At 33.3% G+C, this 26,254-nt stretch overlaps 1 protein-coding gene across 1 annotated transcript in view; it reads right to left on the bottom strand.

The window, feature by feature from the left end:
- The window catches only part of LRRIQ3 (leucine rich repeats and IQ motif containing 3), a 245,295-nt gene that overhangs the window by 216,538 nt on the left and 2,503 nt on the right, over positions 1–26,254 (bottom strand). The window contains exons 2-3 of the mRNA XM_082421407.1: positions 6,893–7,141; positions 2,866–3,189 (exon numbers count right to left, since the gene is read on the bottom strand). Of these exons, the coding sequence (XP_082277533.1) occupies positions 2,866–3,189; positions 6,893–7,141 (573 nt within the window). The remainder of the gene's footprint in view (positions 1–2,865; positions 3,190–6,892; positions 7,142–26,254) is intronic.

The raw sequence follows: 26,254 nt of genomic DNA, 5'->3' as shown, positions 1-26,254 counted from the left end.
ATACCACACAACTAGAATACCTAAATGAAATTCTTCCTTTAGAGCCCTGGTTAAGATACCAGACTTAAATACTGCCTTGTTTTATATTTCCCCACGTTTTTTAAACTATTATTATAAAATCATTAATATACTCATAATTTTTAAAGAATCATATGCAGCTATAAAAAGTCTTTCAACTTTCTAATCTCCAGCTTCCCATGTATAATCACTGTTTATTGTTTATATATCCTTTCAGATGTGATTACTATTCAAATGTTTTTAGATTTTTCATCAATATTCAATGTGTATATATGTACATATGTAGAATTATATATACTTACAACATATTACACTGTTCTGAAACATACATCTTTACTTTCTGTATCATGTACCTGACTTGTCTAACACCTGCAGAATTAACCACTTATTTTGAACACTGACATGACTTATTTGCTCTAATATTCATATGACATGAAGCATGTTTTCTGCTATTTTTGTCTATCCATTTAAGTATTTTGTAACCTACAACTAGATATCAAGTTTCCCAAGTACTTCTTTCAACAATTTAAAAGTCAACATACAATGGTGATTTGAACATGTAATGTCACCATATTAACTATTTAGAAATTGAATATTTTATCCTCTTCCATTAAAAATACAAATGATAATCAAATGCCTGGAATTAAACACTGAAAAAAATAAACTATTTCCTAATGGAATCATTCAAATATGGAAAAAAAAAAAAAGAGATCCACTTTCAATCAAAAAACAAATATTCTGAGTCAACCAAAACCTTCTAGAACTAAGAAATGAGAATAGCATTCTCATAGTGGCAGAATATCAGATTAAATAAAATTTTAATTGTATTCCTATATGCTAATAAAAAACAATACAAAATGAAATTAATAAATGATTCCATTCACAATATCACAAAAATAAATAAAATGCATAGAAATAAATTTTCAAATATTAAGTGAAAGACTTGTACACTGAAAAAAACAAAACTGAGAGAATTAAAGAGTACTTAAATAAAATGACAGTTCATGTTCAAGGACAAGAATACTATTATAAAGATGGTAATTCTCCACAAATTGATCTATAAATTCAATGGAATCCTTATCACTATCCCAGCAGGAATCATTGTAGAAACTGACAAGCTGATCCTAAAATTCATTTTTAAATGCAAGGAACCCTGAATAGCCAAAGCAATATTGAAAAAGAAGAGCAAAGTTGGAGAACTCACACTTCCCTATTTTGAAACTTAACTACAAAGCTATAGTAATCAAGACTGTAGTACTGCTGTAAGGACAGCTATATAGACCACTGGAATATAATTGAGAGTCTAGAAATAAATGCTTACATTTATGGCCAACTGATTTTTAACAAAAAATATCAAGGCAATTCACTGGGGGAATGGGACTGGTATAATTGAATATCCACATGCAAAAAATAAACTTAGACTCTTACTTCACACCATGTAAAAATATTCATTCAAGATAAAACATAGATCTAAATTTCAGAAATATAATTATTAAAATTTTAGAATAAAACATAAAAGAAAAAATTTTTGGCCTTGAATTAGGCAGAGTTCTTAGATATAACACCAAAAGCATGATCCATAAACAAAAAATTCTAAATTGGACTTCATAAAACTCAAAACTTTTTGCTTCAAAAAAACACCATTAAGAAAATGAAAAGACAAGCTACAGGCTAGGAGAAAATATTTGCAATTCTTCTATCTGATAGAGGACTTATACCCAGATATCTACTGTTATAAATCAATAATGAGACAAACACCCACTTTAAAAATGGGCAAAAAATCTGTATAGACATTGGACCAAAGAAGATATATGCATAGTTAATAAGCAGATGAAGAGATGCTTATCATCATCATTACTTTTTAGAGATATAAAAATTAAAACCATTGTGAAATACCCTTCACACCTACTAGAATGTCTATAGTGCAAAAGATAGAAAATACTAAGTGTTTGAAAGGACATACAGAAAATGGAACCTTCATGCATCAGTGGTTCACTTTTTAGAAGACAATTCAGTTTCTTAAAAAGTTAAACATAAACTTACCATACATCCCAGCAAATGCACTCCTAAGTATCTACCCAAAGAAAATGAAAATATATGTCTACACAAAGACATGTAAGTAGGTGTTTACAGCAGCATTTTCATAATAACAAAAACTAGAAATAATCCAAATGTCCATTGGTGAATGAACAAAGAAAATGTAATATATTCACATAATGGAATAATACCCAGCAATCAAAAGGAACAAACTACTGATACATGCTACAACATGAATAAGGCTCAAACACATCACCCTAGGTGAAAGAAGGCAGGTGAAAAAGACTACATATTCTATGATTCCATTTTTATAAAATGTTTAGAAAAACAAATTAATAGAGACAGAAAACAGATCAATGGTTACCTAGGACCAAGTTGGGAGTGGGGATTAACTGCAGATGGGAAAGAAGGAAACTGGTAGTGGTGGAAATTTCTAACACTGGATTGTGAAGACAGTTATACAGCACTGTTAATTTACCAAAATTATGGAATCATACATGTAAGATGGGTGAAGTTTACAGTAAGTAAGCTATACCTCCTTAAAGCTATTGAAACATAATGGAGACCCAAAAAAGTCAAATATTTGTTTCTCTACAATTTGATAATCCTACGTTCAATGACTTTTAGCAGTAGGCATATAGGCTTTTATAAATTTTTAGTTATAAGACATTACTAATATATTCATTAGTTTACTATATTTTATGTAAATGATACAAAATACTGGTTTATATAATTTAGGTAAAGAATTTAGAAGCTAAAATTTTACTTATATACATTTATTTAAAATGAAACCCTAATGAAGCTAATTACCTTTTTCAAAGCAGGGCAGAAATTAAAGAAAAGTCGGTGGTTATATGTTTTGAATCTTTCAGGAAGATGCCAGTTCTGAATTATTTCTTCATCAGAAATCACATGATGATCCAGTGCTTTGAGAGACCATATACTGTTGACAAGAACATGTCTATATCCTTTTATAAGGCTTACGGGACAATCAAACATAGTGAGGGCAATGAGGCTTGGACAAGCAGATAACATACATACATTCTTTAACTTGGCAAACCCATTGTCATGTAGATAGAGAAGTCTTAGGTTCCTCAATCCACTCCAAAATCTGGTATCTGGTAGACTCTTTATCTGAAATATCATTAATAATAATATGTTAAATACAAATATAAATTTTCCATGAATTACATTGAAAAAGGAAAAATATTAAACATCTTCTATAATGCAATGTTTTCCCAAATAGCAAATTTCTCATTAGTAAGCAAAAATAGAATTTCTTATTACCCAAATGATGACTGGGGTAAACCAAAATACACTAGGTGTCTGTAATTAATAGTGTAATTAAATAAACAAACATATATACTTCATTCAATAAAAGTCCCTTTGTAATAAGCAGACTCTTTAAACTTTTATAAAATACTTCCCTTACATGAAAAACTTAAGGGGTCAAATCAATCAATGTGATAGTGATACTCCACATTAACAAAATGAAGGATAAATATCATACGATCATCACAACAGATATAGAAAAAGTATTTGACAAAATTCAACATCCATTTATGATTAAAACTCTCAACAAGCTGGGTAGAGAGGGAATGTACCTCAACATAATAAAGCCCATATCTGACAAGTTCACAGCTAACATCAGTCTCAGTGGTTAAAAGATAAAATATTTTCCTCTAAGAGCAAGAATAAGATAAGGATGCCCACTCTCACTACTTTTATTCAGCATAGCACTGGAAGCTAGAAGTCCTAGAGAGAGCAATTAGGCAAGAAGAAGGAACAAAAGGCAACCAAATTGGAAATGAAAAAGTAAAACTGTCACTTTTTGCAGATTACATGATATTATACAGGCATACCTCAGAGATTTTGTGTGTTGAACTCCAGGCCATTGCAATAAAGCAAATATTGCAATAAAGCAAGTCACAAAAATTTTTTGGTTTCCCAGTGCATATTAAAGTTGTTTACACTATACAGTAATCTATTAAGTGTGCAATAGCATTATGTCTAAAAAACCAATGTACATACCTTAAGTAAAAAATACTTTATTGCTAAAAAATGCTAACCATCATCTGATAATGTAAGATTGCCACAAACCTTCAATTTGTAAAAAATGCAGTATCTGTGAAGTGCAATAAAGTGATGCCCAATCAAATGCAGTATGCCTGTATATGGAAAACCCTAAATACTCCATAAAAAACTGTTAGAACTAATAAATAAAATAAGTAACATTTCAGAATACAAAATCAATACACAAAATTATGTTGACTTTCTACACATTAAGTATTAACTATCAGAAAGAGAAATTAATAAAACAATCCCACTCACAACTTCATCAAAAAGAATAAAATGCCTAGGAATATATTTAACCAAGGATGTGAAAGATATGTACACTGAAAACTATAAGACATACTGAAAAGAAATTGAAGAAGACATAAATAAATTGAAAGATACTCTGTGCTTGTGAATTGCAAGAACTAATATTGTTAAAACGTTCATACTACCCAAAGCAATCTACAGATTCAACACAAGCCATACCAAAATTTCAGTGGCATTTTTCACATAAATAGAACAAATAATCCTAACATTTGTATGAAATTACAAAAAACCTCAAATAGGCAAAATGATCTTGAGAAAGAACAAAGCTGGAGCCCTCACACTTCCTGAATTCAAGAATATTACAAAGCTACAGTACAAAAAAAACAGTATGGTACTGGCATTTAAAAACAAACAAACAAACACATAGGTCAATGGAACAGAAAGATAGCCCAGAAATAAACCCACACATATATGTTCAATTGATTTACAAAAAAGGAGCCAAGAATATACAATGGGAAAAGAAGAGTCTCGTCAATAAATTGTGTTGGGAAAACTGGACAGGCACTTGTGAAAGAATGAAACTTGACCACTATCTTATGCTATACACAAAAATTAACTCGAAATGGATTAAAGACTTGAACACAAAATCTGAAACCATAAAACTCCTAGAAGAAAACATTGGTGGTAAGCTCCTTGACATGGGTCTTGGCAATATATTTTTTTGATTTGACACCAAAAGAAAAGGCTAAAAAAATCAAAACTGAGCAAGTGAGATGATGTCAAACTAAAGAGCTTCTGCACAGTAAAGGAAACCATCAATGAAATGAAAAGGCAACTGGGACTTCCCTGGTGGTCCAGTGCTAAAGAATCCGCCTTACAATGCAGGGGACGCAGGTTCGATCCCTGGCCAGGGATCTAAGATCCCACATGCCACGGGGCAACTAAACGTGCGTGCCACAACTACTGAGCTTGCGCACCTCAACTGGAGAGCTTGCGTGCCACAAACTACAGAGCCCATGTGCTCTGGAGCCCAGGTACCACAACGAAAGATCCCACATGCTCAACAAAGATCTCGTGTGCCACAACCAAAGACCCGACGCAGCCAAAAATAAATAAAACTAAGTAAATAAATAATAAATAAATCTTACCAAAAAAAGAAAAGAAAAGGCAACCTACTGAATGGGGGAAAATATTTGCAAATCATATCTGAGAAGGGGCTAATATCCAAAATACATAAAGAATTCATACAACAATAGCAAAAACCCAAACGATCCAACTAAAAAATGGGAAGAGGATCTAAGTTAATGTTTTTCCAAAGAAGACATCCAATGGCCAACAGGTACATGAAAAGATACTCAACATCACCAATCATCAGGGAAATGCATATTAAAACCACAAATTCAATCACTTCACACCTATTAGAATGGCTATTATCAAAAAGACAAGAAATAACAAGTTGGCAAGGATGAGGAGAAAAGGGAACCATGTGCAGTGTTTGTGCAATTGTAAATTGGTGCAGCCACTATGAAAACAGCAAGGAGGTTCCTCAAAAAATTCAAAATAAAGCTTCCATATGAGCCAGCAATTCTACCTCCAGGAATTTATTTCAGGGAAATGAAAACACTAGCTCAAAAAGACACATACATCCCCAAGTTCATTGCAGCTTTATAATAGCCAAGACATGAAAGCAACCTAAGTGTCTATCTATAGATGAATAAGTAAAGAAAATGTTGTGTGTATACACAGTGGAGTATTACTGACTCAAAAAAGAATGAAATCATGCCATTTGCAACAAAATGGTGGACGTTGAGAGCATTACGCAAAATGAAATAAGTCAGACAGAAAAAGACAAGTACCATATGATCTAACTCATGTGGAATTTAAAAAAGCAAAAAACAAACAAAAAGCAAACTCTTAGATACAGAGAACTCATTGGTGATTCAGAGACAGAGGGGGTGGGTGAAATGGTGAAGTTGCTGAAAAGATACAAATTTTCAGTTACAAAATAAATGAGTCCTGGGGATATAATATACAGCAGGGTGAGTACAGTTAATAATACTGTATTATATATTTGAAAGTTGCTAAGAGAGCAGATATTAAAAGTTCTCATCACAAGGGAAAAATTGTAACTCTTTGGTGATGGATGTTAACTTGACTTATTGTGATCATTTTGCAATATACACAAATATTGAACCATTATGTTTTATACCTGAAATTAATGTAATACTATATGTCAATTATAGGTCATTAAAAAATTAAGAAGTCAAGAAGTAGTCTTAAGACTATGGATTTAAGAAGTAAACCAAATCACACACTGTTGGTCTAGATATTTTAAATTAAAAATGTTTGCTTATACTTAAAATTTTTGTGTTTATATATATTTTTTATTTAATTTTGAATTGTTTATATTTCATATATAAGGCTACCTGGGAGAAATACTGTACATAGATAACATAAGTGCTTATTAAATATCAACTTCATTGATATGCAAATAACTGAAATGGCTATTGCTTACCTGATTTCCATGGAGATCAAGTTTGACTAATTTTATACAACTCTGAAGTGGATGAATATCTGTAATAAAATTGTTTGAGAAGATGCACACTCTAAGAGAGATACAAGATTGAAAACTTTCCATAGATTTTAAATGAAGGCCACTGAACTTCACAAAAACAAAATCTTTTTGATCTTCTGTTATATTTTCATTATAGTGACTCCATTCTCTATGATTGGTTAGCTCTTCTGTGATTGTTCCATGAAACATCTAGGAAAAATGGGAAATTTTGAACGTTTTTTTCAACTTTCAAAAATAAATCTATATGAAAAAAATACTTTCTAATAGACAGTGAGAATAAAATGGGTAGATAAGTTAAAATTTTTAAGAATATAATTTCCATAAAACCTTCTATTCCAAAGCATTTTAAATATATAACATGTATATAATTACAACTCAGAAATGTATCATTTCTCTCACCAATGAAATAATCAGTAAGAGGAAGAAATACTTTCTTTTTCCTGAAATACTTAAAGAACATGAAATTCAGTGAAATAGCTGGGATAAAAACATCACCTCTAGGCAATACAACTAAAACAAACAGAAAACTATACCCCTAAGACTTCCCTGGTGGTGCAGTGGTTAAGAGTCTGCCTGCCAATGCAGCGGACACAGGTTTGAACCCTGGTCTGGGAGGATCCCACATGCCACGGAGCAACTAGGCCCATGTGCCACAACTACTGAGCCTGCGTACTGCAACTACAGAAGCCCATGCTCCGCAACAAGAGAAGCCACCACAATGAGAAGACCGTGCACCACAGCGAAGAGTAACCCCTGCTTGCCGCAGCTAGAGAAAGCCCACGCACAGCAACAAAGACCCAACATAGCCAAAAATAAATATATAAATTTATTTTTAAAAAAAGAGAAAACTATACCTTAACATGCCTTGTATAATAAGTTTGGTTAAAAGATATTGTTAAATAAAGAAGAGCATTGAATGATGAATCCCCAAGTTAGGAGAGGATAATCTTTGTTGGAAAGGCTGATAAATGCAGCTAAATGAAATTAAGGGGCAATACAGGGCTACAAGGATGATTCAACAATGTAAATCAATCATTGTGATAAACCTCATGAATGGAATGAAGGATAACAATCATATGATCATATCAATAGATGCAGAAAAATCATTTGAAAAAATTTAACATCTTTAAATAATAAAAACTCTAAACAAAGTGGGTACAGAAGCACTGTAATTCAGCATCACAGAGGCCATAAATTATAAGCCTGCAGCTAACATCATACTCAATGATGAAAGGTTGAAAGCTTTCCTCTAAAATCAGGGAAAAGAAAGTGCCCACTCTCACCATTCCTATTCTACACAATACTGGATATCCTAGCTGGAGTAATCAGGCAAGAAAAAGAAATAAAATCAGAAAGGAAGAAGTAAAATTGTCTTTGTTTGCAGATGACTTGATGTTATATACAGAAAATCCTAAAGACTCCATCAAAAAACTGTTAGAACTAACTTAAAAATTCAATAAAGTTGAAGGGCACAAAATCAACATGCAAAACTCAATTGCATTTTATATTTGTTAACAATGAACTATGTGAAAAAAATAAAGAAGACAATCCCATTATAATAGCATCAAAAATAATCAAATACTTAGGAATGCATTTAAACAAGGAGGTGAAAGATCTGTACACTGAAAACTGTAAGATATTAATGAAAGGAATTGAAGAAAACAAAAATGATTGGAAAGCTATCTTGTGTTCATGGATAGGAATAGTTAATATTCTTAAAATGTCCATACTACTACCCAAGTCGTCTATAGATTCAGTGCAATCCCTATCAAAATTTCAATGACATTTTTCACAGAAATAGGAAAAGCAATTCTAAAATTCATATGGGACCACAAAAAAAAAATAGGAAAAACAATCTTGTGAAAGAACAAAACTGGAGGCCTCATATCTTCTGAATTCAAAACAACATATTACAAAGCTACAGTAATCAAAATAGTATGGTACTAACATAAAAACTGGCACATAGATCAAGGTAAAAGAATTGAGAGCCCAGAAATAAACCCATAAATATGCAACAACAATATTTGACAAAAGAACCAAGAATACTCAATAATGAAAGGACAGTATCTTCAATAAATGGTGTTGAAAAAACTGCCTAAGAATGAAATATTCACATGCAAAAGAATAAAATTGGACCCCTGTCTTACACCACTCACAAAAATTACTGGAAATGAGTTAAAGACTTAAATGTAAGACCAGAAACCATAAAACTTCTAGAAGAAAGCTTAGGGGAAAAAAGTTCCTTTTACATTCATTCATCCTGGTAATGACTTTTTGGATATGACATCAAAAGTAAAGGCAACAAAAGCAAATACCAACAACTGTGGCAACAAACTAAAAAGCTTCTGCACAGCAAAAAAAAAAAAAAAAAAAAAAAAAAAATCAAACAATCAACAGAATAAAGAGGAACCTATGGAATGGGAGAAAATATTTTCAAATCATAGATCTGATAAAGGGCTAATTTCCAAAATATAAAAGGAGCTCATACAAATCAGTAGAAAGTGATAATAACAACAACAACCTGATTAAAAACTAGGCTAAGGACCTGAATAGATATTTTTCCAAAGAAGACATATAAATGGCCAACACATACATTAAAAAGGTGCTCAACACTAATCATTAGGAAAATGAAAATCAAAACCACAATGAGCTATCACCTCACACCTTTTAAAATGACTATATTCAAAAAGACAAGATTAAGTGTTGACAAAGATGTGGAGAAAAGGGAACCCTTATACACTGTTGGCTGTACCAACATAAACAGTATAGAGGTACCTTGAAAAATTAAAAATGGAATTACCATATGACATAGTAATCCCATTTCTGGGTATATATCCCCCCAAAATGAAGTAATTATCTTGAAGAGATATGTGCATCCCCATGTTCTTTAGTCCCAATGGCTAAGACATGGAAGGAACCTAAGTGTCCACTGACAGACGAATGGCTAAAGGAAATGTGATATCTATTTTATATACACACACATACACACACACACTGGAATATTATTCAGCCACGAAGAAGAAGGAAACTGCCATTTTCTACAATATAAATGCCACTGGTGGCCAAAATGTGGTGCAAGAAATGGGGAGATGCTGGTTAAAGGAAACAAACTTCCAGTTATAAGATGAACAAGTTCTGGGAATATAATGTACAGCATGGTGACTGTAGTTAAAAATACTGTATTGTATACCTAAAAGTTACTAAGAGAGTAGATCCTAAAGGTCCTCACACACACCAAAAAAAACCCAAAACAAAACAGGTAATTATATGTGGTGATAGATGTATTATGAACCTTACCATGGTAATCATTTTGCAATGTATACATGTATCAAAGTATCATATTGTACATATTAAATTTACATAATGTTATATGTTAATTATATCACAATAAACCTGGAAGAAAAGATTTCTAAGTACAAATAATTAAGTATGTCTCATTTAGATTTATATTTGTTGTTAATTCCTTGAAATCCTTCAATTTGAATTCTCTACAACCAATATCCAATGTCCTGCAAAAAAGAATGCACATTCTTTGTTCATTTATTTATGCTGTGTAACAAAGCACCCCTAAACCTACTGCCTTAATAAAAATACCATTGATTATTTCTCAGGTCTGTGGCTTAACTTAGTTCAAGTGGGCAGTTTTTTTTCAAGGGACGTTGACTTAAGATTCAGTCTTGTGGGGCTCATCCAAACTAACACCTCCAAGGTCACTAATTTACATATGTGAAACACTGGCAAGGACAGCAGGAAGGTAGGTTCAGCTGGAATGCTGGGATACATGGGTCTCTCTCACCATACTATCCCAAGGTCTCTCCATCTACACCAGTACTAACGATGTCATCCTCTCACAGGTCTATTCATGTGTCTCTGTAATAGGGAAGCAAGACTTTCTACATGGTTGACTCAGGGCTCCAAAACGTATAAACACAGAACCTGTCAGGGCTTCTGAAGGTTTTGGCCCATCTGGCAGAGCTTTACCTCAACCACATTCTATTACTTAGAGGAAGTTATTCTGATGATTTGAACCAGTTTATAACGTAGTTAGAGAAAAAAGAAAATAAAATATAAGTTGTTCTGAGCTTGGTGACCTCAAGCAAGTGATGTATATCCTCAGTTTGTTATGTATCCAAATTATGTGCCTCAGTTTCCTCATCTATAAAACATGGATAGTAATAGTATTTAATGGAAGTAATCGTTATGAGGACTAAATGAGTTGGCCTGAAGGCTTTAGAACAGTGTCTGGCACATAACAAGCACTGTAAAATGAGTGTTACTTAATAAGGCAAATACCTAGCTCAATTAGCAACTCAACATAGACTACCCCTTCAAAAAGTAAGTTGCCCCTTCAAAAAGTAAGTTAGGGCACTTCTGGTTTCCAGTCCAACATGTAAGGAGCTTAGAAGTTGTCACACCATCCTAAAAAGTAAAAGCTGAACAAAATGAAAAAAATCAACACATATTCTTGGATTCCTCAGAAAAGGGAGGTCACACAGAGAACCAATACCCCCAAAATCAGAGAGACAGGTAAGTGGATACAGAGATTCAGAACTTACAGGAGCAGAAACTCACCAGCAGAGATCTCTGCAGGAACCAGTGCCTCCCGGGTAGGAAATCCTAAACTATAACTGACAAGTTACTGCAGGCACAGTGTTGACAACTCTGAGATTAAAAATTCCAGGAGGGCCTAGTCAATGAAGGGACCACCTTGCTTTTGTAAGATTAACATCCAGGAGCTCTAACAAGTCCTCAGGGTGAATACTGGACAAAAATCCACTCATGCTTCCATAGGGGAGAGGAAATAAATAATTTTGAAATACACCAGAGAATTCTGTTCTTCTTAATAAGGCCTGCCCTCAAGAGAAACTATTTAATGGACACTAAACAACTGAGGTTTTATCAGAGCCTAACTGACGTGGGAGAACAGAAATACTCAACTCCGTCTCCCTCTAGCCTTCCATTTGGAGGAAGGGAAACACCCAACTCCAGCCCACTCTTGCCATCTTGCCCACCTAAGAGTAAGGAAAACTAAGAAGCACTTGTGAAATCCACAGCCCAGGGCCACAGGCTCATTAAAAGACTAAGACCTTAACATATAACTGTAGAATACTTCTTTTCTACCCACACCTTACCACCACACCACACCAGTATTTTATAAGAGTTCCTTTTACCAGTACATCATTTCTGGCTTTCAACAAAAATTACAAGGCATACTAAAAGACAAAAAGCACAGAGTAAGCATAAGAACCAGTATCAGCTATGGCAAAGATGTTGGAAATATCAGACTGGGAATTTAAAACATCTATGATTAACATGCTAAGCACTTGAATGAAAAAAAGTAGACAACAAACAAGAACAGATGGACAGTGTAAGGTAGAGAGATAGAAATAAAAAAGAATAAAAAAGTAATGCTACAGGCTTCCCTGGTGGCGCAGTGGTTGAGAATCTGCCTGCTAATGCAGGGGACAGGTTCGAGCCCTGGTCTGGGAAGATCCCATATGCCACAGAGCAACTAGGCCCGTGAGCCACAACTACTGAGCCTGCGCATCTGGAGCCTGTGCTCTACAACAAGAAAGGCCACGATAGTGAGAGGCCCACGCACCGCGATGAAGAGTGGCCCCCACTTGCTGCAACTAGAGAAAGCCCTCACAGAAATGAAGACCCAACACAGCCAAAAATAAATAAATAAATAAATTGAAAAAAAAAAAGTAATGCTAGAGATCAAAAATACTATAACAGAAATGATTAATGCCTTTGATGAGCTAATTTAGTAGATTGGACGTGGCTGAGGAAAGAATCTCTGAGTTTGAGAATATATCAATAGAAACTTCAAAAACTGAAAAGTAAACAGAACAAAGACTGAAAAAAGCAGAACAGAATATCCCAGAACTGTGGGATAACTACAAAAAGTGTTCAATATGCATAATGGAAATACCAGAATGAGAAGAAAGTGATAAAGGAACAAAGGAGCATAAAAAATATTTGAAACAGTAATGATGGTGAAATTCTGCAAATTAATGTTAGATACAACCCACTGATCAAGGAAGCAGAAAACACCAAGCAGGAATAAGGCCAAAAAAATACATCTAGACATATCGTTTTCAAATTTCAGAAAATTAAGGATAAAGGAAGAAATTTGAAAGATGACATAGGAAGAAAACCCCTTATCCACAGAAGGGGAAAAATAAGAATTATATCTAACTTCCCCTAAGAAACTATGCTAGCAAGAGGAGAATGGAGTAAAGTATTTAAAGTGTCGAGAGGAAAAACCTGCCAACAAAAAAATCTATACCTTGTGAAATTATTCCTCAAAAGTGGATGAGAAAAAAAGACTCTCAGACAAACAAAACTTGAGGAAATTTCTTGTCAGTAGACCAGCCTTAAAAGAAATGTTTAAAGTAGTCCTTTAGAGACAAGGAAAATACTATAGTTCAGAAACTCAGATCTACATAAGAAAAAGGAAGAACACTGGGGCAGGCACAAGGGAAAGTAAAATAAAAATCTTTTATTTTTCTTATTCTTAGTTGATATAACAGGTAAAAGTTTGTTCAAACATTAATAGCAAAAATTTATTTGATTATATATGCATACATATGTTCAGTTGACACTTGAAAAACATGGCTGTGGGTAGGGGTGAAGACCCTTACACAGTTAAAAATCATTTGTCTCTCAGTATCTACACGGGATTGGTTCCAGGATCCACCACAGATACCAAAATCCATGGATGCTCAAGTCCCATAGTGATTCCTCCACAAAACTATCCGAGGTTCTGCATCTGTGGCTTCAACCAGCACAGATTGTGTAGTACTGTATTTATTGAAAAAAAGAAAAACATAGAAGTAGACCCAACAGTTCATACCCATGTTGTTTAGAAGTCAACTGTATATTTTTGTATAAGTAACTATGCTATGTATAAATGAAATGAATGAGAGCAAGGATACAAGCAACAGGAAGGAAGAATCCAGAATATTTTTTATTATAAGATATTTATACTACATACGAAGTAGTATAGTGTTATTTGAGAGTGGATTTGGATTATTGCAATCTCTAGGGAAATGGCTTAAAAAGTAAAAAAAGTAAAATAGATATGCTAAGAAAAGATAGAAAATAGAATCATACACAATGCTTAATTAAAATCACAAAAGGCAGAAAAAATGGAAGGCTAAAACTGGTACAAAGAACAAGAGCAATAAATAGAAAAGATGAACAAATACAGATATTAATCCAACTATATAATCACTTTACAGTAAGTCCCCTACATATGAACGAGTTCAGTTCCGAGAATGCATTTGTAAGTCCAATTTGTTCATAAGTCCAACAAAGCTAGCCTAATTACCCAACTAACACAGTTGGCTATATAGTACTGTACTGTAATAGGTTTTTAATACTTTTCACACAAATAATACATAAAAAACAAACAAACTCAAAAAATAAAGAAAACATTTTTAACCTTACAGTACAGTACCTTGAAAAGTACAGTAGTACAGAACAACAGCTGGCATACAGGGGCTGGCATCGAGTGAACAGGCAAGAAGAGTTACTGACTGGAGGAGTGAGAGGAGGTGGGAGATGGTAGAGCTGAAGGATCGTCAGCAGTAGGAGATGGAGGGCAAGCTGCAATTTCACTCACGCCTGATGTTGATGGCTCAGGTTCTGGTTCCTTGCTAGATTCAATTCTATCTACCCATTGAAAAAAATGATCCAGTGATGTCTGGGTAGTAGCTCTTTTTTTCTCATCATAGATGACACAGTAGCACTGGATTGCATTCTGAACGGCTGCTGCAACCTTCATGTACCATTCTATGTTCAGGTCCTGTGCCCCAAAAACTAACAGTGCCTCCTCAAACAAAGAAAATCCCTTTGCCATTTCCTCATCGTGAATCTCTTCAGTGCTTCAGCTACTTCTTCCTCTTGTCTCTCTTTGTCCTTTCTCTGGGCCTCCAGTTCCATCAGGTCTTCACTAGTAAGCTCGTGTTGCACAGCAAGGAGTTCAATGAAGTCGTTTTCTTGCAGATCTAGCTTGAAATAAAGATACTGTACTACTGTACTCTATACAGCACTGTAAAGTACACAAAAGCACTAACACTTGTAGAGGATGCATGCACGTGACAGTGTATGCCAGACACACAAACTAACTTACGTGATTGGACATGTGAACACACATTTGCACCTATGAAAGTTTGCAACTTGAAGGTTCGTATGTAGGGGACTTACTGTAAATATATCAATAGTCTAAGCATCAAAACAAAGACAGAGTGGATCAAAGTTAGAGTGGATCAAAAACTAGCCCAACCATATGTTGTCTACAGGAAAGCCACTTTATACATAAAGATACATAAAAAATAAATGTAAAGTGATTGAGGTGAATCCTAAAACATTCAAAGAAGAATTGATATGAATTCTTCTCAAATTCTTCCAAAATATAGAAGATGAGGGAACATTCTGAAACTCATTTTATGAGGCCAGAATCACCCTAACACCTAAACAAAACAAAGATATCACAAAAAAAGAAAATTACAGGTCAATTTCCTTGATGAACATAGATGCAAAAATCCTCAACAAAATATTAGCAAACAGAATTGAACAATACCTTAAAAGGATCATACACCATAATTAGGTGAGATTTATTCCAGAGAAGCAGGAATGGTTCAACACATCCACAAATCAGTCGATGTGATATACCACATTAACAAAATGAACAACAAAAATCATATGATCATCTCAATAGATGCAGAAAAAGCATTTGACAAAATTCAACATCTGTTTATGATAAAAACTCTCAACAAACTAGGTATAGAGGGAACACGCCTCAACATAATAAAGTTCATATGTGACAAGCCCACAGTTAACCTCATACTCAATGGTGAAAAGCTGAAAGCTTTCCCTCTAAGATTAGAAACAAGACAAGAATGCCCAGTCTCACCACTTTTATTCGTCATAGTACTGTAAGTCTTAATCAGAACAATAAGGCAGGAATAGGAGATAAAAGGCATTAAAATTGGAAAGAAAGAAGTAAAACTGTCACCATTTGCAAATCACAACATATTACATACAGAAAACCATAAGGACTTCACACACACACAAAAAAACCTGTTAGAACTAATAAACAAAACCAACATTACAGAATACAGAATCAATACACAAAAATCTGATGCATTTTTACACATTAATAATGACTTATCAGAAACAGAATTAAGAAAACAATCCCATTTACCATTGCATCAAAAAAGAAAAAAATACTTCAGAATAAATTTAACCAAGGAGGTAAAAACACCTGTACACTGAAAACTACAACACACTAATGAAAGAAATTGAAGAAGGCGCAAATAAATTGAAAGATATGTGTTCATGGAGTGCAAGAATTAACATTGTTAAAATGTCCATACTGCTCAAAGTAATCTACAGATTCAATGCAAACCCTATCAAAATTCCAATGGCATTTTTCACAAAAATAGAACAAACAATCCTAATATTTGTATGAAACCATGGAAGGCCCCAAAAGCCAAAAAAATCTTGAGAAAAAAGAACAAAGCTGGAGCCACCATATGCCCTGATTTCAAACTATATTACAAAGCTATAGTAATCAAAACAGTATGGTATCAGCATTAAAAACAAACATATAGATCAATGGAACAGAGTAGACAGCCCAGAAATAAAACCACACATATATGGTTAATTGATTTACAAGAAAGGACCAAATAATATATAATGAGGAAAAAAAAAGTCTCTTCAATAAATGGTGATGAGAAAACTGCACAGACACATGGCAAAGAATGAAACTTGACCACTATCTTAAATCATACAAAATTTAACTCAAAATGGATTAAAGACTTGAAAGTAAAACCTGAAATCATGTAACTCCTTGAAGAACATATAGGTGGTAGACTCCTTGACATTGGTCTTGGTGACGGTATTTGGATCTGACACCAAAAGCAAAGACAACAAAAGCAAACATAAACAAGTGGAAATACATCAAACTAAAAAGATTCTGTACATCAAAGGAAATCATCAATAAAATAAAAAGGCAACCTACTGGATATTTGCAAATCATATATCTGATGAGGGATTAATAGTCAAAATATATAATCACACAACTCAACAGCAAAAAAGATAATCCAACTAAAAAATGGGCAGAGGATTTGAATAGACATTTTTCCAAAGAAGACATAGAGTTGGCTAACAGGTACATGAAAAGATATTCAACACCACCAATTTACATTTTCCACCAGGGAAATGTAAATCAAAACCACAATGAGGTATCACCTCACACTCATTAGAATGGCTATCATCAAAAAGGAAATAACAAGTACTGGCAAGGATGTGGAGAAAAGGGAACCCTTGTGCACTGTAGAGAGAAATATAAATTGGTACAACCACTATGGAAAACAGTATGGAGTTTCCTCAAAAAACTAAAAATAGAACTACCATATGATCTAGCAATTCTACTTCTGGGTACTTATATGGAGAAAACATAAACACTAACTTGAAAAGGTATCTGGACCCCCATGTTCATTATAGCATTATTTACAATAGCCAAGACATGGAAATAGCCTATGTGTTTTGTGATGAATGAATGGATAAAGAAGATGTGATATGTGTGTGTGTGTGTGTGTGTGTGTGTGTGTGTGTGTGTATACACACACAATGGAATATTATTCAACCATAAAAATGAATGAAATTTGTCATTTGTGAGAACATGAAAGGACCTTGAGGGCATTATGCTAAGTGAAATAAGTCAGAGAAAGACAAATACTGTATGATCTCAGTTATGCATGGAATCTTAAAAAAAAAGAAAAAGAAAGAAAGAAAAGGAAGCCCATAAAAACAGATAACAGATTGGTGGTTCCCATAGGTGGGTAGTGGGGGTTTGGCAAATTGGGTGAAGGGTCCAAAAGGTACTAATTTCCAGTTATAAAATAAATAAGTCATAGGGAGGTAATGTACAGCATGGTGACTGTAGTTAATAATACTCTATTTCATATTTGAAAGTGGCTAATAGAGTAGATCTTAAAAGTTCTCTTCAAAAGCAAAAAATATTTTGCATGGTATGGTGACAGATGTTAACTAAACTTATTGTGGTGATCCTTTCTCAATATATACAATTATTGAATCATTACGTATTACATCTGAAACTAATATGTTATATGTCAATTGTACCTCAATTGATACTACAATTGATAGCTCCTCCTCTACCTACCTAAAAGCCTGCTTGTCGAGTGCTGCCGATTTTATATATTTTTTTTTTATTTATTTTTTTGCTGCCCATTTTAAATATGACCATTAAAGAGGAATCCTTTTGTTCCTTTTAGACTCCGATAATTTTACAATTACTTTGTGAAATGTACATAAAAGTATATTATTAAGTTCAAATAATAATATAAAGTTCAAAAGGCAAATTTAGTTTAAGTACAGCAACACATTAGAGAAAGCATCAGGGCTCCAATTACAGTTTCAAAGAAGTTCTGGGCTTAAAAAGAAATCAGTATCAAATGAACTTATTTACAAAACAGAAATAGACCCACAGACATAGAAAACAAACTTATGGTTACCAAAGGGGGAAGAGGTGGGGGAGGGATAAATTGGGAGGTTGGAATTAACATATACACACTACTATATATAAAATAGATAATCAACAAGGACCTGCTATATACCACAGGGAACTAGACTCAATATTTTGTAATAACCTATAAGGGGGAAAAGAATCTGAAAAAGAATATATCTGAATCACTGTGCTGTACACCTGAAACTAACACAATATTGTACATCAACTATATTTCAATTTTAAAAAAGTGTGTATGTGTGTGTATATATATATCAGTAAATCTTTCATTAGTTTGTATTGACTGTAATACTAATTTTAAAATTATCATACATTATTAATCATATTATAAAAACCATGTTTTTATAAAATACAATGTCCATCAATTATAAATCTCATCTTTCTTCCCAAATTTTTCCATTTAAAAAACTGGTGGTAAATACACATAGGAACTGTAAGTGCTTATGATGAATGAATATCTAAGTTAAATGTTGAAAAGTAAAAACTCTTTATTCTGTGTTTTTAATTTCAAATGAATATATAAAAAATATTTAAGATATTTTTCAAAGAAATGCTTTGTAACTGTGTCAATGACCTTTAGATATCACACCCATCCACTGGAATTTTATATACTAATAATACAGGTACATTATTTTAAGTTAAAAGTGTATTAAAGTATAATATTAGTTTTGATGATCTATGTTGCAGTACCTTATTTTGTAAACATTAGTTATGACATTATAAATAAGTGGAATGCTGGATAATGGACTCTAGAATTATCGTATAAGCTGATAAGATTCTGTATATAAAATAAAATCATTTAAAAGAAAAAAAATTTTTTGAAAGCAAACTGTAAGGATTATAATTAGTAATATTTTATATCTATTGTGTTTGCAAACTACTTTTAGTTTAAAATGTGTGCAATAGGGCTTCCCTGGTGGCGCAGTGGTTGAGAGGCTGTCTGCCAATGTAGGGGACATGGGTTCGAGCCCTGGTCTGGGAAGAACCCACATGCCGCGGAGCGACTAGGCCCGTGAGCCACAATTGCTGAGCCTGCGCGTCTGGAGCCTGTGCTCCGCAGCGGGAGAGGCCTCAATAGTGAGAGGCCCGCGCACCGCGATGAAGAGTGGCCCCCACTTGCCGCAACTGGAGAAAGCCCTCGCACAGAAACGAAGACCCAACACAGCCAAAAATAAAAAACAAACAAACAAACAAAAAAAAAACATAAAATGTGTGCAATAGACTGAAATCCATAATATATATAGTAATTATAATTTTAAAATACTTTTTTTATTTAGCCAATAAATTTATTAAATCAATCCTGTTTTGATGAAGACTTGCTATGATTTTACATCACAGACAAAATGCTCTTTAAAAACTAAAGAGAGGGGTTTTAGTAGAACAGTCAGAACAGTACATGTCTCCTGGAAAATAAAAATGGAATTTAGTTGGTTTATAAATTAATGTAAATAAGCTTGCTTCTTTGAAACATTACATGTTCATTTCAAATGACATAAAATATCATTTGGAGCAAGAAATCAAGACTCACTTGTAATCAAGACATCTTATTTTTTCCCCTATAAATATATTTGCTTTCTAAAATTTAGAAAGCTACATATATTTCTGTTATTAAAAAAAAGCTCTTGTGAAAATGCCAGTTTTCAATTTCTGTTTCTATTCCACACTCATTGATTCTAAAATCATAAACCTGAAAAAACTAAAGGGTGATAAGCCAGAAGATAGATATAAAACAACCAACACTAATTAAAACAGCCAGAAAAATACATGGACAGAAATAAGAAATTAATAAGAAAAATTTAACATAGCAAATATTTGTTTCTTCTAGCTTAAAAACCTTGGTTAGCATTCATAAAACAGAGTTTGAATATTTTAAAGTTGGGTCATTAATATACTTCTAGTAAGAGTAATAAATAGTGTACTTACTAATTGAAATTTACTTATTGACTCTCCTAATTTATATTCTTCACCACTTGCCCTCTCTATGCCCTGGAAAAAAAACTCATGCTAATATTGGGACAGGTATATTATGATTTTATTACCTGACAGTCATTTGAAATATTCTACAAAAAAGCTAAGAGAGCTACAGAAAATCAAAGATAAATTCCTGAAAGAGGCCAGAAGATAAAACATCTTTCTAACATAAGAACAAAGAATTATATCTGACTTCTCCTCAGAAACCATGCAATCAAGAAGACTGTGGAGTACAATATTTAAAGTGTTGTTAGAAAAAAACTCACCAACCTAGAATTCTGTACCCTCTGAAATTATCCTTCAAAGTGAAGGAGAAATAATGACTTTCTCAGACAAATATTGAGGGAATTTGTTGCCAGTAGACTTACCTGGCAATAAATGTTAAAAGAAGTTCTTTAAAGAAAAGGAATATACTGTAGTTCAGAAACTCAGTTCTACATAAAGTAAGGAAGAGCACTGGGAAAGAAAAATGTGTAGGTAAAATAAAAATCTTTTATTTTTCTTATTCTTAATTGATCTATCAGATAACAATTTGTCAAAATACTAATAGCAAACAATGTATGAAATTATCTATGCTTAATTATATATCATATATGTATGAATACTTATACATAAATGAAATTAAAGACAGCAGTAATAAGGGATAGAGGAAGGAATTAGGTTTATTTTCTTATTATAAGGTAGGGTACTTACACTACCTGGGAAAAGGTATAATGTTACTTGAAAATGGAATTGGATTAGTTATAAATGTGATTGCAAACTTTAGGGTAACCATTAAAAAAAGTAAAATAAGAACTATAACCAATATGCTAAGAAAGGAGAGAAAACAGAATCATATACAATGCTCAATTAAAACCACAAAAGCCAGAAAAAGTATGGAAGGCAAAAATAGGAACAAAAAACAATGGCAATAAATAGAAAACAGTAATGAATATGGCATATATTAATCCAACTATACCAATAATCATTATGAACATCAATAGTCAAAATACACCAATCAAAAGAGATTGTCAGAGGAGATTAAAAGAAATAAAAAAACAAGACCCACCTATACGTTGTCTACAATAAAGCCCACTTTAAATATAAAGACATATAGATTAAAGTGATGGAGAAAGACATACAATGCTAATACTAATCAAAAGAAAGCAGGAGTGGCTATATCAGCTTCAGACAGAGCAGACTTCAAAGCAAGAAAAGTTATCAGAGATAATGAGAGCATTACATAATGATAACAGGGTCATTTCTCCAAAAAGACATACCAACTGATAAGGTTTATGCTCCTAACAACAGAGGGTAAAACTATGTGATGCAAAATTAAAAGAACTGCAAGAAGAAACAGATGAACTCACTATCATGGTTGGAGACCTCAGTACCTTTTTACAGAAATGGGCTGATCCAGCAGGCAGAAAATCAGTAAGGACATAGTTGAACTCAACAACACTATCAATCAACTGAATATAATTGATACATACAGACTACTTCATCCAACAACAGCTGAATACACATTCATCAAAAGCTCACATGAACCATTTGCCAAGATAGAACACATTCTGGATCATAAAATACACTTTAGCAAACTTAAAAGAATAGAAACCATAAATATCTGCCCCAGATCACAATGAAATTAAACTAGACATCAATAGCAGAAAGGTAGCTAGGAAATCCCCAAACAGATGGAGATTAACAACACATTTCTAAGTAACACATATTTCTAAATAACACATAGGCCAAAAAAGATTACAAGATAAATTGTTTAATATTTTTAACCAAATGAAAATAAAAATACAACTTACAAAATGTGTGGGATGCACCAAAGCAGTGCTTAGAGGGGAGTTTATAGCACTGAATGCAGATGTTACAAAAGAAGAAAGATCTAAAAGTAACAATCTAAACTTCCATCTTAGTAAACTAGAAATAGAAGAGAAAATTAAATCCAAAGTAAGGAGAATAAAAGAACTAATATGAATTAGAGCAGAAATCAATGAAATTGAAAACAGGAAATCAACAGAGAAAATCCATTAAACCAAAAACTGGTTCTTTGAAGAGATCAATAAAACTGATAAACCTCTAGCCAAGCCAAAGAGAGAGAGAGAGAGAAAGAGAGGACAGAAATTACTAATATCAGAAATGAAAAAGGGGACAATACTACAGATCCTGTGGACACTGGAAGGATAGTAAAGAAATACTATGAAGAACTCCGTGCACACAAATTTAATAACTTAGATGAAATGAACTGTTCTTAAAAGAAATAATCTGCCAAAACTCACACAAGAATAAATAGACAATCTGAATAGGTGTATACCTATGAGAAATCGAGTCAATAATTAATAACCTTCAAAAACAGAAGCACCAAGCCCAGATGGGTTCATTGGGAAATACTACCAAAATTTAAGGGAGAAGTTACATGAATTCTCTACAATCTCTTTAAGAAGATAGAAGCGAAGGGAATACTTTGTAATTCGTTCTACGAGGCCAGCATTATCCTAATACTAAGGCCAGTCAAAGACATTACAAAACTACAGACCAGTATTTCTCATGAAAACAGATGCAAAAATACTAAAAAAAAATTAGTAAATCGAATCCAACAATGTATAAAAAGAATCATACACCTACCACCAAGCTGGATTTATCCCAGGTATACAAGACTGGTTCAACATTCAAAAACCAGTTAATGTAATCCATCACATTAACAGGCTAAAAAGAAGAATCACAGATTCAGGAAAAGCATTTGATGCAATCCAGCACCTATTCATGATAAAACTCTCAGTCAACTCGGAATAGAAAAGAACTTCCTCAATTTGATAAAGACTATTTACAATAAATCTACAGCTAACATTGTGCTTAATGGTGAGAAATTAGAAGCTTTTCCACTAAGATGAAGTCCAAGGCTAGGATGTCCCTTCTCACCATTACTTCCCAACATTGTACTGAAAGTCCTAGCTAATGCAATGAGACAAAAAAAAAAAAAAAAAGGAAATAAAAATGTATAGATGACATCTCTGTTCACAGATGACATGATTGTCAGTGTAGAAAATTCAAAAGAACAGACAAATACCCTTGGAACTAATAAGTGATTATAGCAAAGTTGTAGATTCAGGGTTAATACACAAAAGTCAATCACTTCCCTATATACCAGCAATGAATAAGTTAAAAACACAATACCATTTCCATTACCACTACCATAAATGAAATATTTACATATAAATGGAACAAAATATGTACAAGATCTATAAGAGGAAAACAAACAAACAAATGCTGGTGAGCAAATTCAAAGAATAAATGAATGGAGAAAGACTTAATGTTCATGGATAGAATGACTCAAAATTATCAAGATGTCTGTTCTTCCCAACTTATCTATAGATTCAATACAACCCCAGTCAAAATCTCAGTAAGTTATTTTATCACTATTGACAAACTGATTCTAAAGTTTATATATAGAGGTAAAAGACCTCCCAGTATCTAACACAATACTTAAGAAGTACAAAGTTGGAAAAATGATACCACCTGACTTCAAGACTTACTATAAAGCTAGATAGAAAGATAGATAGATCAGTGGAACAGAATAGAGAGCCTAGAAACAGACAGACATGAATACAGTCAACTGATCTTTGACAAAGGAGAAAAAGCACTACAGTGGAGCAAAGATAAACTTTTAACAAATGGTGATGAAACAGCTGGACAGCCACATGAAAAAGAAAATGAATCTGGACACAGACTTTATACCTCCAGAAAGAATAATTCAAATTGGATATATGACCTAAATGTAAAACATAAAACAATAAAACTCTTAGAAGATAACTTAGGAGAAAACCTAGATGACATTAGGATGATGATGACTTTGTTAGATACAACGTCAAAAACATAATAAAAAAATAGTTTATAATCTATAGTTCATTACTATTAAAGACACAATCTGCAAAAGGTAATGCCAAATGAATCAGAAGACAAGTCACAGACTGGGAGAAAATCTTGTGCAAAAGACACATCTGATAAAGGACTCTTATACAAAATATACAAAGAACTCTTAAAATTCAACAATAAGAAAATGCACAACCAGATTAAAAAATAAGCCAAAAACCTTAACAGACACTTCAGCAAAGAAGATACATAGGTGGCAAATAAGCATATGAAAGTCTCTCCTCAACACATGTCATCAGGAAAATGCAAATTAAGAAAACAATGAGATGCCATAACACACCAATTAGAATGGCCAAAAGTCTAACACCGATAACACAAACTGATGACAAGGATGTGGAACAATAGGAACTTTCATTCATTCTGGTAGGAGTGCAAAATGGTATAGCCACTCTGGAAGACAGTTTGGGGGTTTCTCAAAAAACTAAATACACTCTTACCATAAAATCCAGTAATTGCATTCTTTGGTATTTACCCAAAGGAGTTGAATACTTATTTTCACATAAAACCCTGCACATGGATATTTATAGCAGCTTTACTCACAATCACCAAAATTGGGAGGAATCAAGAAGTCCTTCGGTAGGTGAATGGATAAATAACCTGTGGTACATCCATACAATGGACTGTTTACTCAGCACTAAAAATAAATTAGCTATCAAGCAATGAAAAGACATGGTATAAACTTAAATGCATATTATTAAGTGAAATAAGCCAATCTAAAAAGACTCATACTGTAGGATTCCACCCATATGACATTCTGGAAAAAGCAAAACATGGAAACACTAAAAAAGATCAGTGGTTGAAGGATTTGCAGGATTTGGGGAATGAGGGATGAATAGGCAGAGCACAGAGGATTTTTAGGATAGTGAAACTACTCTGAATAGTATTATAACAATGTATACATGTCTTTATACTGTGTCCAAACCCATAGAATATAAAACACCAAGAGTGAATCCTAAGGGAAACTACAGACTTTGAGCGATTGTGATGTGTCATTGTAGGTTCATCAGTTTTAACTAATGTACCACTCTGGTGAGGTATGTTGATAATGGGGGAAGCTATGCATGTGTGGGTATCTATGAGGGTATACTGGAAACTTCTGTATCTTCTTCTCAATTTTGCTGTGAACCTAAATCTGCTCTGAAAATAAAGTCTTTAAAAAAACTAAGAGAGAAAGTAAAATAGAAGTTTAGGGGAAAAAAGTTTTCCTTTGCCCTCGAGAAAGGTGGTGAGGGTTCCTTCAATAGGCTACAGTGGGAAAAATCAGTGAAGAAATAGTCTGAGACCAGGCTAGCTGAGTAATTAAATTCAAAGAAAGGAAACAGTAAAAAAGAGATTTTTGCTTTACACTTCACATCAGGAAGAGTAAGAGGAGGAAGACTGGTTAAACAGAGATGATGCACAAGTAAAGGAAAAGATGAGAGCCCCAGCATGAACTGGCCAAGCCATGTACCTGAGTTCCATGGTCCGTAATCAAGGACCTGCTCCATTTGGCTTAAGCTTCTTTTTATAAAGGAGAAGAAAAAAATTAATGTGCTTCTCTACAACTTTCACACAACAGTCATATCCATGCCTATAGTAATAAAAATAACCTAACAGGCATTAATTGTAGATAAGCACAAGGCATCTTACTGGGGTGATGGAAATGCTCTATACCTGGCTTGTGATCACGGTTGCACAACTCAGTACATTTCCTAAATATCATTAAACTGCTCACTTACAATAGGTTAATGATATGTAAAGTATACCTCGGTAAAGTTCTTAAAAAGTCTATCTCACTTCTTTTCATGCCACTTCTTCAGATACTCTCCTCCAATAGAAAAAAATAAAAAAGAAAAGCCCAAATGCCTCCAAAG

This window comes from Balaenoptera physalus (genome assembly GCF_965194825.1).
Source record: "Balaenoptera physalus genome assembly, chromosome: 1".
Lineage (NCBI taxonomy): Eukaryota > Metazoa > Chordata > Mammalia > Artiodactyla > Balaenopteridae > Balaenoptera > Balaenoptera physalus.
The sequence above is the reverse complement of the archived record's forward strand: the minus strand, read 5'-3'. Positions and strand labels throughout refer to the sequence as shown.